The sequence below is a fragment of the Falco peregrinus genome, chromosome 3 (assembly GCF_023634155.1).
Source record: "Falco peregrinus isolate bFalPer1 chromosome 3, bFalPer1.pri, whole genome shotgun sequence".
Taxonomy (NCBI): domain Eukaryota; kingdom Metazoa; phylum Chordata; class Aves; order Falconiformes; family Falconidae; genus Falco; species Falco peregrinus.
Window position 1 is genome coordinate 18,818,486 of NC_073723.1, and position 13,921 is coordinate 18,832,406.

Consider the following 13,921-nt stretch of genomic DNA (forward strand, 5'->3'; position numbering starts at 1 on the left):
TTCTACCTTCCCCATCACCAACACTTACCTCATTTATAAGTGCGTGAGCACAGAGCTCCTACTGAGAGGTGCAGGATGAATGCTGCACGTGACAGCAAATGAGACAATTTAACTTTAGCTTTTTTTAATAAACCTTTTATCCCAAAATAATCATGCCTTTATAAGGTCATTGAAAAACAGTTCAAATAATTACAAAACTATGCAAAGACTGAACTAACATTTATCTTTGTATACAGATTTTGCTGTTAATATTTAATCACTTGTCTGTAATAAACACTTGACTGAGAAATCAGTTTCTCCATAGCATCGAGGAATTTACTTTCAAACTCAGTTTCAGGTGCAGAATCAAACTTCCATTTTCAATGAAGCTGCAGCAGTATATTAATGAAGATGTACATTAAGGCTGAGTCTGAATGAGCAGCCAAAGAAGACATTAAAATATTCCAAGAGAGTTCCAGTTTCTGGTAAGAATAGTTATGTTTTCTTTTTACAAGGAATGAGATGTTTCAGGTTGATTAATTCTGTATGCCTGAATTTTATTTTTAACTGGAGTGTTTGTATATGATTGGTTACAGTGAGAGCCATAACCTACGCTCATCCTAGAACTATCCTATGACTGATCGCACCTGGCAGTGTGTAGATGAAGAGCACCAGGAAGACAGTGAGTATAAGCAGAATTATGCCGATGATGATGTACTTCTTGTAATTTCTCCAGATCAGGTGATACAAACACTTGAAAGGATTTACAAACCAAGAGAAGGATGTGTCTGGTCGGCTAAGGGGGAAGGAGAAAAAAAAAAAAAAAAAAAAAAGAAGAACTTTTGTAAAAGCAGATCCAGCTGTTTCCAAAGCGACCATGCTGCAAAATACATATTTGAGTCTGAAAAGGACCTTTAACTCCTAGGAACACACTAAAGAGTTTAGAGGGAACTTCGAGTTTCACATACTATTGGGTCAATCTTCTTCCATCCATTCCACAGCCCAAGATCCACAAACCACTCAGAATGAAATTCCAGTTCACTCTTCATAACTACTCCAATTTAAGGCAGGATAAGGGGTTCAAAATTACAGACAAGACTATGATAAATCCTTAAGAAGAAATACAGACATCTTGAACTTGAGAACAAAAGCCTTCTGGTCATTGCAAGGAATTTAGCATTTGAAAAGGAAAGTTGAAAAAAGCATTTGAAAAATGTGGCACTACAAAAACATCCGATTGCTCAGTGAGTCATAGTGCCATAGCAGTCAGAGCCAGCTCAGGTCTGCCATATGGGCCAAAACAGCACATTTTCAGAAGAAATTTAAAGCAGGCCTTCTGAAACAGGGAGCTGAAGGAAACCCAAAACCTAGGTAGTTTGCCTGGGTACTAAAGAAAAGCCACCTTCTTCTGGTGGAGAATATCTGCATCCATGATCCTAACTTTTTTCCAAATGTTACCCCATGTCATATTCTCCTCCTTAACAAGGAGTTTCTTCACACTGTACAGCAAAGCTGGTTGCATACAGAGAGGAAAACTATGTTCTCCTTAGGGAAAATGTTGGTGTAGTCTCTCCTGTTGAAGGAATTCAAGCAATGTCTTAGTCACCTGGAGAATTCAGCATTTAGCCTGTGGAAGTGAATGCCAATGTAACAAAGTCTGTAAATCTAAAAAGACTAGCTGAATATCTTTTAAATAAAGACTGTGTGTTATTCTGAAGTAGACTCAGAAATAAATCAAGAAATAACCCTTCCAGGTTAAAAGGAATTATTAAAAAAATGTATGCACTAAAGAGTACTTATTGAATCGCAGCCTTGAGTAACAAAACCATTAGTCTGTGTGTTCAACTCCTTAAGGGCTTTTCATAACCTTTAAAGACGGGAGGGGGAGGGGAGAAGCCAGACTTGCTCATTTAATTTGTTTCTTTGCAACATAGGCAATAGAATTCCCTATCAGCTATAGCAGCGTATTTATTATAAAGACTGCATCTGCAAAAGCACCCTTTCTTGATTGGCAGAGATGAAGAGATGGATATCCTTGTGGTGCTTTACAGTCACGGCACTTTATTTTTCATTTGCATGTTTTTCTTTAGTTCCCAGACATTTAATTTTTGTCCACCTTTGCTCCGGTACATTAAAGAGTCTGTTACTCTCTTGTAGTTTCTTAAGGTAATTTTGGGTTTGAAAGTATTTTGTTTCTTAATTTAAAAAATTAATTATGTAAAACAATCTGAAAAATTTGATGTGTGAGCCTCCATGATTAGCAAAAAAAAAAAGTGAACCTTTAGTATTGGCATAGATATATGGACGTGCTGACACGAAGTTCCTTGAGATCCACTTCTTCCTGGAGAACTCATTTGAAGTTCAGAAACATTTATCTGTTCTCTCTGTTGATTCTGACTACTCTGCATGCATGAACCACATCATATTTCATCACTTGGGGGCAGTGAGATGGCAAATTTTAATACCAGCTTTATGGACCTGGGGTATGTAATGCCTTCAGTTATAGTTTATTTCCTTTCCAGTGAGGGTCTAGCTAAAATAGTATTTACTATCCACGTGCTGGTGTTGCTTTAGCAACACCACTTAGGATTTATTTTGCTTAACTTTAAAACTTGGGTGTTCAGCCTGGTGAGTTGTGAGCTGTCTGTATGTGGAGAGGAAGGACCTTCTGGAGGATAATTCATCTCTTTCCCCAGATCCATCTTAAGGTGTGTGTGTTAAGTAAATGGGATGACTACCCCACCTGTACTTGAGCAGCTACAGAAGGAGCCTGAATGGCTTGCTTCTGAAACAGGTAATGTTAAGTGAAACTAATTTCAGTTGAGGCATACATCTCAATTAAGAGTAGAACTGGGTTAAGCCATGTGTTGGCTGTGTATTTCATCATAAAAACCTAGGTGTGGAGCCTCTCTAGTGCAAGATCCTGAGGGAGGCTCTGGTTTTGTGGCTTTGGGTCAAAACACCTGGAGGCCAGCTGCACAGCAGAGAAGGGACCTCCAAGGTTAGTGACAACCTCTTGGCCCATTTGCAGATAAAATGGCCCTGAGGTGCGTGGGCTGGGCCTGAAAAAATGAGAGGAAAATTACATGATGCCTTTGTGCATGCTGCTGACAACCTGCACATGTAATCCTCCTGTTACATACAACACTCGCTCTTAAAACTGCCTTGGCTGACTGCTTCCCACCACATGTATTTCAGAGCTACCCCAGTCCTCTCTCCTCTGTAAGACAGTGCTTTAGCTTCCATTGCTGGGAATCTTTCAGGCAGACATCTGTCAGGCATGAATCATCCTACTTTTGGATAAAGATGTTGGGTGATATGATTAATCAAAGTCTTTCCAAGGTTAATTTTCAACAAGCCTCTGATACCTTTAATTTACAGGCTAAATTTATAACCTTTGTACGAGTATTGGCAATTCCACCTTTATGCTATTTTATCCTTTTTTGTGTTTATCCTGAGATATATATCAAAACAACAAAATTAAACAGAACATGCAATGATTACCATTATGATTAGCAATTGATTTTTGGTAGCAGGAAATACAACATCAATTACTCTCTTTTTTCTAAAAAAATCTAGCTCGTTACTTTAGTAGGACAAAGTGCGTGAGCCAAAACAGATTAGAGATATGTTTTTTTTGAATGCAAAAATCTCAGCCCGTAGTATTTTTTTAATGTGACAAATATTGAAAGATAAAATGCTTCTTCTAGATCATCTGCCTTTGTTAAACCACTTAAAAAGTTTTATGATGAAAAATAAGCATCTTCATTCTTTGATTATGAAGTACAAAAAAATTAGAGATAGATTTGTTAAAGTTGTATCATTCCTGAATGACCTGGTTTTCACGTTTTATGACCTTCATCTGCAAGTGATTAATTTATGCAAAGATAGAGAGATGTATGCAGAGGTCAGTTTTCCACTGACACACAGAAACTAAGACATCTTTAAATGTGTGCAGATAATTCTTAGAATCACAGAATCATTTAGGTTGGAAAAGACCTTTGAGATCATGGAGTCCAACTGTTAACACTACCAAGTCCAACACTAAACCATGTTTCTAAGCACCATCTCTACACATCTTTTAAATGCCTGAAGGGATGGTGACTCAGCCACTTCCCTGGGCAGCCTGTCCCTATGCTTGACAACCCTTTCAGTGAATTTTTTCCCTAATATCCGAGGTTCTCATAATTAAAAAGCCCCAAACAAACAAATGACATAGGAAATACTTCATACAGTCATTTTAAAGCACATAAACATGAAGGCTCTACAGAGGGCTCTAGACAGGCTGAGCTGAGGCCAGTTGTATAAGGTTCAAGAAGGCTTAGGGCTGGCTCCCACATTTGGGTCAACCAACCCCAGGCAGCACTACAGGCTGGGGCAGAGCAGCTGGGAAGCTGACTGGGGGGAAAGGACCTGGGAATGGCGATCAACTGCTGGCTGAGCATGAGCCAGCTGTGTGCCCAGGTGGCCAAGAAGGCCAACAGCACCCTGGTTTGTATCCAAAACAGTGTGGCCAGCAGGACTGTCCCCCTGTACTTGGCACTGGTGAGGCCACACCTAAAATATCTTCATTTTTGGGCCACTCACTTCAAGGGACATTGAGGTGTTGGAGTGTGTCCAGAGATGGGCAGCGGGGCTGGTGAAGAGTCTAGAGAACAAGTCTGATGAGGAGCAGCTGAGGGAACTGGGGGTATTTAGCCTGGAGAAAAGGAGGCTGAGGGGGGACCTTCTCGCTGTCTGCAACTCCCTGACAGGGGGCTGTAGCCAGGTGGGGGTCGGTCTCTTCTCCCAGATAACAAGCAATAGGACAAGACAAAATTACATCAAGTTGCACCAGGGGAGGTTTAGATTGGATATTAGGAAAAATTTCTTCCCTGCAAGGGTTGCCAAGCATTGGACCAGGCTTCCCAGGGAGGTGGTTGAGTCACCATCCCTGGAGGTATTTGAAAGACGTGTAGATGTGGCACTTAGGGACGTGGTTTAGTGATGAACTTGGCAGTGCTGGGTTAACGGTTGGACTTGATGATCTTAAAGATCTTTTCCAACCAAAATGATTCTATGATTAATCTAATAAATAGAATTCATCTGATCTCTATAGGTGGCCAAAGTGAGGTGTTGTGTGTATGCATAAGTTATGATGGCTTAAGAGATTATCACGTGCCAGGTCAGCTATGGAATGAGCTCACATGTGAACTCTAGCTGAGGACAAACATTCAGCAATGCTATTTATTTGGGCTTGCAGAGGACAGCATTTAATCTAACCTGGAAGGTGGTGCCAGCTACAAATGCCAGCAGCAAGGCAATGCACAAGTTGGACAAATGGCTTGCTCAAGGTTACAGCAGGAAAGAGGAGAAAAGCCAGCAGAGAAGCAAGGAGACCTGACCTTTCACATCTCCTGCTGAATTCCCCTTCACAAGTTCATTTAATGAGTATGTTCTTACTCACTGTGGTTTTTCCAAGGGCTCGGGCTCCTTTCGAGCTTTTCCTACAGGATTCTTCTCAGCTTCTTCTGCTGTGACTAGGTGAAACTCAGCTTCCACCTTGCCCTGGATCAGAGAGATCATACATAAGCATCCAGTCCTAGGTTATTATTAGTAAATCACACCAGGATTTGGCTTGTGGAGAAATTATGGAACCAGCCAAGGGCAAAGGAAATTGATTAAAGAAAATAAGATAAATTTTTTGCAATTAAAGAAAAAGCACAAAGGAAATGCAGGCACCAAGTTCTGACTTATGTTCAAGGACCAAGAGGAAAGAGAGGTAGGGTGTTTTCTTCCAGACCCATAAATATGTTTTCTGTTTCCTAAACTATAACATAATTAATCCAAGAAGACCTGTCTTCTATCTATTGCACACCTGGGTGAGCTGAATTGCCGAGCTGGAAGCTGTGTTTCCGACATGGGTCAGGTGTAGCCCACCAACAGGGAGGAAATTCAGCCAGTCACAAGTGCTGGAGCAGTTGAGCTGTGGGGTCTCAGCTCACAAAAGGAAGGTGGGTAGAAGTGAGATCTATGTGCAGAAAATATCATGCAGTCCTAGAGCTCTGTTCAGAGTAAAGGAATAGTGGTCTGTCAGATGGATTCAGTCAATTTTCTTGACGAATGGCCAGAAGATGATACTCAGAGCTGTGACAAAAGGAGAACTTTGTTCAGCCCCAACTTACTGATAATTTCTAGAATTCAGAAAAGTCATAATGTGATTTAACTATTGATTTACTGCTTGTTTTCACTGTAACAAGCCATTAAAACTTGTTGAGTGACTAATAAAATATTAGCACATTTAAAAGGTCATGTCTGCTATGCCTTGCCTTAGAAATATGTAATATGAGTTATTTGGACTCATAGTATCAACTGTGGTTTCTGCTATGGAAACTAGAGCTTCCTAAATATGGATTAAAAATCTGTTTTTCATTTACAGCAACAAATCTGTTTATATTTCTGTCTGTGTTAGGTTACAGGGATGTGCTCTCTTTTCCCTGTTCTTTCAGGTAATGTTCTTCAGTACTATTGCCACTATAGATTCAATTAGGCTAAAGAAAAAAAATAATAAAATATTTCAGAGATTTAAAGATTCTAGTAATGATTAAGAGTGGGTAAATCAAATCAGCTTCATAAAATCTGCTGTGATGGATGAAAACCAGACAAATGGCATTTCATTTGTTTGTTATTTTCCTACCCCATACCTTCGTGGATATCAAAAACTAGAGGGTTAATCTATGGCTAATGGCTGGGATTCAGCACAGAACTGGGCTGAAAGAAGGATGCAGATAAAAGGGATCAGTGTGGAAGACTAGGAGATCAATAGATGAAAGTGGACTGGGAGAAAGAATCAACTGTACTAGGGCTGAGAAAATGGAGGTAAAGCAGGGATTTGGGAGCAGAGTCCATTCACTAAGTATGCAGTCATCTGCAATCTGAAGAAGGCAATTAACTTGAAGATGGCACTTTTTATTAAAGCATTCTTCTTGCTGGAATGGACAGAAATATGAAGGAAGGGTGAGGTTTAGGAAAACCCTTGGAGAATCAATGGAAGGCTAGAGAGGGAGGGAGGGAGAAGGGCCAAAGCAGGTGAATTTGTAGAGGGCTATGCTACAGGAAGGCAGCTTGTAGCTCTTGGTGCGCATCCCCAAAGGGATCTGGATGCACCTAAAGAGACTTCAACCACACTAATCCCTGGACTGGACTGTCAGGATGCCTGGGTTCAGGTCCAAGCTCCCAAAGTACTCTGTGGCCACGTGAGCACACCAGCTTGGGTTTCTTTACTAGCTCACACAGCTCTGCTTCATGCTCTTTTTCATATAGACATACCCCAAAGATCATGTGCAGAGTTAATCATCAGAATGTACTTCATGCCTAGATATATGCACTCCACCTAGGAAACAGAGGATCAGAGTTGTCTTTCATTTACACTGAGAATCCCTATACTGCTGTAACAGTACAAAGAGGCCTTAAAGACAGGAAAAATTGAGAAGTTGTTTTAAACACTGAGAATTTCTGTATTTCATTATCCAATTCAGTATTCCAGTAGCTCCAGATTATACACAGAAAGCACTACAACATTATGAAGGGAAGCTGCAGCAGAAACCCCTGAGAAAAATGGCTAGGTACATGCTGAGTGAGATTTACACACTCCTGTAAGCCTTGTTATGCTAGAGATTTGGGGTAAATGAAAACTTCTGGGGCAGCATTTATATTCTTCCTAGGAGGATACTTCTAAACATAACAAGTCTTGTAGAGTTTGGGGGAAGCTGCATTGCCCTTTGCATTCCTTTATACCAATTGTATCCTGCCACTAAACCAGAAAAAAATTGGCTTATTGAGCACACAGGGGCTGTGCTCTTTCTAGTTGAGATGTGTCACTGTCAAGGAGAATAATGGCAGGTTCCAAAATCTGTTCCTTTGCCCTAGTTGGAGTGAGAAATAAATAGTAAAGAAATAAATACGCAGGTGAGATTCCTCCCAGGATTTCCTCAGCTGACAAAGTTGTCTGTAAACACCTGATTTTCTACTCTACCCATCCACTGTGCTGGGCAATGAACAGTGGAAGAAAGCAAGGAACAAGTACGAAGTGCTCTGGTTGCCTGGGATGATCTGAACCAGATCTATGGGGAACCACTAAACCATTTAGAGGAGCCCTATGGCTTGCCAGTGGTGATTCTTCTTCAGATACCATATCCAAAATTAGCACCTGTCTGTCTCAGGACCTTAGCAGAGCATATCGGTCCCAGAGAAAAGCTGTTCATCTGTAGCGAGCTGCTTACCGTGAGCTCCCCAGCTTTGATAAAAGGCCACCAGCCCCTGACGCGCTTCTGCTGAAATATGGAGATCTTGTTTTCTGCACTTGCTGCCACAACTATGTCTAGGTCACAGCTCTTGGCTGTCTTTGCTGCTCGAGGGAATCCATTCAGGTTCAGTTCAAGCGTGCCTGGAGGGAGAAGGAATGTGACAAGACTCAGAAACCAGAAAGACACAAAGGCATTCAAACAGTGGCTTCCAAATGAGATACATGGAGCAATGCAGCAGCTTGGGCCCAAGCTTCAGAGCTGGGGATCTCTCTGTACTGTCAGTTGTTCATTTGTGTTGCCCTGGCATTGTCTTATCTGAGTTCCTAATTATTCCCTCTCCAAGAAATGTCTAAGTTTACAATGTAGTGCTTCAGAGAAAGACAAGCAAAAAGTTGGGTCTCAGACACCTCTCTGTATGTACCTCTACAAAACACAGGTCTGGCAAGACCTCCAGTGATGTTCAGGCAGATCCATTGCATACTTACCCAAGAAATCATCTGAAGAGAGGGTTTCAAAGTCCCACACCTGAAGAACCAGCTCAGCAGGTATTTTGCGCTCTGACTTTTCCAAGGAAAATATGTTTTCTCTTTTACTAACCACCACTTGTTTCTCTGCTGGGAGATAGTGGAACGGGAACACAAAGCGCCAGTTGAAGTTACCCTCTCCTGTCAAGGAGTTGTAATGTACATCTGTCTCCTGCTTGTCCTCTTCCAGGCCCTTTATCCATCTGTAGCAAGCACACAGTGGAAAGCACTGCTGTCACCAGGGGAGCTTGAATTATGGTTGCCATTATTTGGTTACAAGCGTGATCATTTACTAATTCCTACCTAATCAGTCAGAGGCAACACACCGTTCAGGACTGCGACATGCACCAACAGCCCTGGCTCCGGGATCTCAGCCACCACCTCCCCACCATGGCACAGGCTGCAGCAATGGCCAGTGATGACCAAAAGCCAAGAGTGAGAATATGATTTCTATTTTGATCAGACCCCAAAATACCAGTTGGAATTTGCTCTTGGCCAAAAGTCTGTCTTCTTTGGGACTGACAAAGACAGAATCAGTCATTTGCCCACCACTTACCACCCAGCATTCATGTTGTGCCACACTAATAAATAATGTGTCAGCGTCAAAGACTGATTTTAGTGCTCGGTATTAGAGTCTAAATTGTTTGCAGCTGCTGTTTGGGGGTATAAACATGGTGAAAGTATGGCTGAAAAGGTCTCTCTTTTTTCTTATGATTTCCTCTTGGTTTCTGCTACAGTGTGCACAAGATCTGATGTGCAATGCTACGGTACAAAAGGACAACACTTTCCTAAACATAATCTTCTCTTCTGGAGAGCTCCACTGAGGTAACGATCCAGCTAGATATATTTTAGCTGTGAAGATAGTTTATCACAGCTTGAGTAAAGATTAGCATTTTTTGGTGCTACATCCAAAGTGTGGCTTTTCCCTTGCAAGCCTCATTATTTCAAAAAGGAATCAGGAAAAACAGTAATAATCCCAAGCATGGCATGTCCCCCAGTGCAAATCCATGCCCGGGGACAGATCCAGTGCCACATGCAATGTCTGAACACAATGAGATTTGCGTCTTCATCATAAAGGCACAAAATTAAAAAGTTTTCCACTCCCTGTCACACTGCTCTGGCATTGATAGTGATGTCCTCATGTTATCACACAGCTCAGCCCAAAGGCTGGCTCCTAGTTATTCCCTCAATTTTTCACTCTCAGAGCTACTCTGCTACTGCTCTGAACACATTAGTTTATTGCTAAGTTGGACATATCTGTGTAAACACCAGTGATTTAAGAGCAGCTCCTCTCAGGGAACTACAAGGGGAGGTTTGCTCAGCCAGTGCATGCAGTAACTGCACTTGTGGCACGCTGGGGGCCGTACGGCTGTATTAGCACCTGCTTTACCTGGGTTAGTATCACCCACTCCAAAGGAGTGGTACTGTTCCTGGTGCCCCACACAGCTCGGTCAGAGCTAATGCAAGTTTGCCTGGTAAAATGCAGGTAGGTATACCCTAAACAGAAGTAAGAGCTGCTACCAGATTGCCCTGTCTTACGCTTACTTTGGATTTCTTATTGCATTCACATGATTTTCAGAACCTGCAAGGTGGAAAACATCCTCCTTTCCCTGCTCCATCAGTCCCAGTGCTCCCTCCCCCAGCTCTTTGCATTTAGTCTTTGGCAATCCTGAAACAACTTTTTAGGGAAATTCATGTTGCCATAAGCCTAGCACTCTACAAATTCAGATTTTTCCAGGACTCCACAATGACACAATTCATACTGGCATATTAATCTCACTCTCTAGCAGTGGAAACACAGCAAGAAATCTATGACCAATCTTGCATCTGAGATTTCCAATATTTCCTACTAACACTTATACCATAATTTCCCCCCAAGCCTTTCTGGTACCTGCATCCAAATCCTGCTCAGAAGCAAAAGGTGCAAAGCAGTACTCCAAAACAGGCAAGTAATTTTAGGAAGTAACCTGCTAAAATCTCAGGAAAAAGCTGGTCTGAGTGTCAAGCTTCCCTTTTGCTCTCTCCCTTTTCATTTCTGTTATTTGATATGGTTTACTGATTATCCCAGTTACATCTGTGAAGCTGTGGCAGACATTTTGTCTGCAGCAGGAAGGAGGCGGAGAGCAGAAAGCACACATGATGTTCCTCCCAGCATGGCCATGGTCATTCACCCACACATGCTCCCTACATGAAGTTTAGAAAATATTTCCAATAGAAATAACCTGGCAAACATCTGATTTCTCGTTTCTGATATGTTCATAATTCCCTTTTCTCTGATTATGCCAGATCTCCCTGCAGCTGTGGAAACTCTTACAGTTCAAATTCTCTAAGTATTTTATTTTGCTAAACCGTGGGCTTGGTTCTCTTCTTGTGCCATCTCTGCCTGAGCGGGAAAGAACAAATAGTGTCATTTTACAGTGACTTGATTTTAAGAACAGAAAAAAAAAAAAAAAAGCAAAAAAAAAAGCAGTATGCAATACAGCTGAGTAATTTAGGCAGGCATTTAGAGCAAAATGCCCAGGTCACAGAAATAGCTTATTGGATATTCTCAACAACATAACTTTTTTGTCTGATTTTTGAATGAAATATTACATGTTCTTATGAAAACAAGTCCTGAAGAACTTACCCTTTTACATAGATATCACTTGATTTTTGCCCCGTGAAGATATTTTCATCTTCTAGAATTACATCCTCTGTATTCCAGATTATTACCCTCAGTTCGTAGCTGGAAAAGAAAAGAGAAGAAAGTATGACTGCATATACTTAAGCTCTGGTCAGACACTAATGTAAACTTCTATCAAATCATGGTTTTATGAAGTGAGAAATGTTGTATCTGTGCAAAACTTTTAAAAAAAGAGCCTCAGGCCTCTTCTGTTTAAAAAAGTCTAGAGATAGAGTGGGGATAGTAGCTCCTCTCAACTCTTGGAATATGCTGAATGACAGCGGAGTCACTGCCAGCTTTGGAGGGATGGAAAATTCCTTGCTTTTTGTGTGCCTGTTCCTTTTCATTTCTTTTCACAAAAATGCTGAAGTGAAATAAAGCAAAGCTGATCTGAACAACATCATCGAATCAGTCTCCAAAACAGCCAGCAGTTTGCCAATAAAAAACAGAGTTCCCTCAGAGGTGCTTTTCTGAAGAAATGCCTAAACCCATTATTTTTGGTGCAATGCAGTGCATTAAAAGGCACTGTTTAGAGATATTTTCATGTAAGCAAGCACAATCATCTTTAGAAGCAACAGTAAAAGGAATTAATGTTTTCCCATCCTTTCCACTCCCTATATACAGACATTTATGGTGGCCATCCAAAGCTCTAGAAATACAAAGTGAAATACAGATGTTGCAGGTGAGATAAAAAAATTGATACTCAAAAATTTAGGTATGCCTTGAGTCATTGTATGGTCTGCAAAATAAAATAAAAAACCCCTATGTTTGAGAAAACCAACATACGATTTTTCTGATGTAACGTGTTGTCTCGGAAATAGCCTCAGCCTCAGATGTGAAGCAGTTTGCCCTAGAAGTTACCAGATACCCTAGGTAATGGAGCTCTTAAGGAGGTGTCAACCATGAAAATCAAGCCTCTGCACTAACCAAAGAAACTTTCATCTGCAGTGCTCCGTCAGAGTCTTGTTCAGTTGAAGACTGTCAACAAGAAATGTTTTCACAAAGTGTCTGAAGTCTTGTGGAGCCTGGAGCCTGTTTTGCTGCAGCAAATATGCTTTTCTCAGCAAAATGTGTAACTCATGTTTGCATGCTTACTTTCTTTCTCAAAATTAACTGTTAGACAATATTTTCCCCTGCTTGTGTAGACTACAAAAATGGCAGTGACAATTTGGTTTTGTGGGTATGATTAGTTCTAAAGCTTTTTGAACTGGAAAATGCTTGTTGTTAAGGGTCTTTACAGAAAGTTCTGGTTTGAAGAAAGTAGTTACATAGACTTACTTTTGTCAAATCTTGGCTTTTGTGAAAGGAAAAAAGTTTTTATTACGTTGTTTCTTGTTCAAACATAAATAATACTTTAATAGTACCTGGTGCTGCTTCAGACATAAAATTATCAGGAAAGGCCTTCCTAAAATATTGGAATAAAGCTGACACAGGATGGGCTGAGAACTCTGTTGTAGTTTTTGTGTTTCATTTACAAACATTCACTCAGCTTGAAGAACTATGTGTAGCATTGCATATAAAGCGTCATAAGTATCTGTGTGAAATCTGACAGGTTATTCCAAACATATCTCTTCTATATGTTGCTGCTTTATGTGTTTCTTGATCTTATCTTTGAATGAAGTGCTGGGATCCAATAGATGTAATACTACTGCATCAGACTGAAGATCTCATCCAGGGTCAAATAAGTTATCTAGCTGAAAGAGGTAGTGAAACTGGAATTACTTCTTTCAGCTCAACAAGTGGATGATAGCATCAGAATTATTAAAGGACTCTTCCTTCTAGCTAGCTGAAATCTCTGTATGAAAAGGGGATCTTTTACAAAGAGGTGTGTGATATCCCAAATGTTCTTTCAGTAGTTCCATGGAGGAGACAAAACTACATGCTCTCATTTGCCTTGAAGTCACGTGAAGCTACGAAAACTTTTCTCAGGATCACAGAAGTTTGTTGTGATAGTTCTTTTATAGTTCTTTCCAGACATTTAAGGAAGACTCAGTCTTTGAAGACTTATGTCATTAGGCTGGGAGGAAAGCACATAGTATTACCCTTTGGGCTTTCTTGGTGAAATGTCCACTGGGGGTCCTGGCAGAGGCATGTCTTTAGGAAACATGTCGACCCACATCTGTACACGCCCCTTGAAAACAAAGAGAGAAACATCTCTGTAACCCTATTTTAGAGAGACTTTAAAAGCCTTTAACTGTAGTCCTGATGTCCAAAACCACCACTTCCTCTATAAACACCAACCAGCTCACTATCCTGTAACGATGATTTAATCTATAAGGTTACTATACAATGTATTTTTTTCATACACGTATTCTATCAGTCTCTCAGGGATTTGGTGAAGTTGGAATTGAGCTCAAACATTGGCAACTTTAAGGTAAAAATCATATTAAAATAGTACCTTATGAATGGGGAAAAAAAGATTCACAGAATGACAGAATGGTTGGGGTTGGAAGGGACCTCTGGAGACCATC

General features: G+C 40.8%; 1 protein-coding gene across 1 annotated transcript in view; it reads right to left on the minus strand.

Annotated features, from left to right (window-relative positions):
- Positions 1–261: 261 nt before the first annotated feature.
- Positions 262–13,921, minus strand: part of FER1L6 (fer-1 like family member 6) — a 74,512-nt gene continuing 60,852 nt past the window's right edge. The window contains exons 37-42 of the mRNA XM_013302347.3: positions 13,493–13,581; positions 11,415–11,513; positions 8,750–8,991; positions 8,241–8,404; positions 5,426–5,526; positions 262–775 (exon numbers count right to left, since the gene is read on the minus strand). Coding sequence (XP_013157801.2) covers positions 595–775; positions 5,426–5,526; positions 8,241–8,404; positions 8,750–8,991; positions 11,415–11,513; positions 13,493–13,581 — 876 coding nt within the window. The 3' untranslated portion in view covers positions 262–594. The remainder of the gene's footprint in view (positions 776–5,425; positions 5,527–8,240; positions 8,405–8,749; positions 8,992–11,414; positions 11,514–13,492; positions 13,582–13,921) is intronic.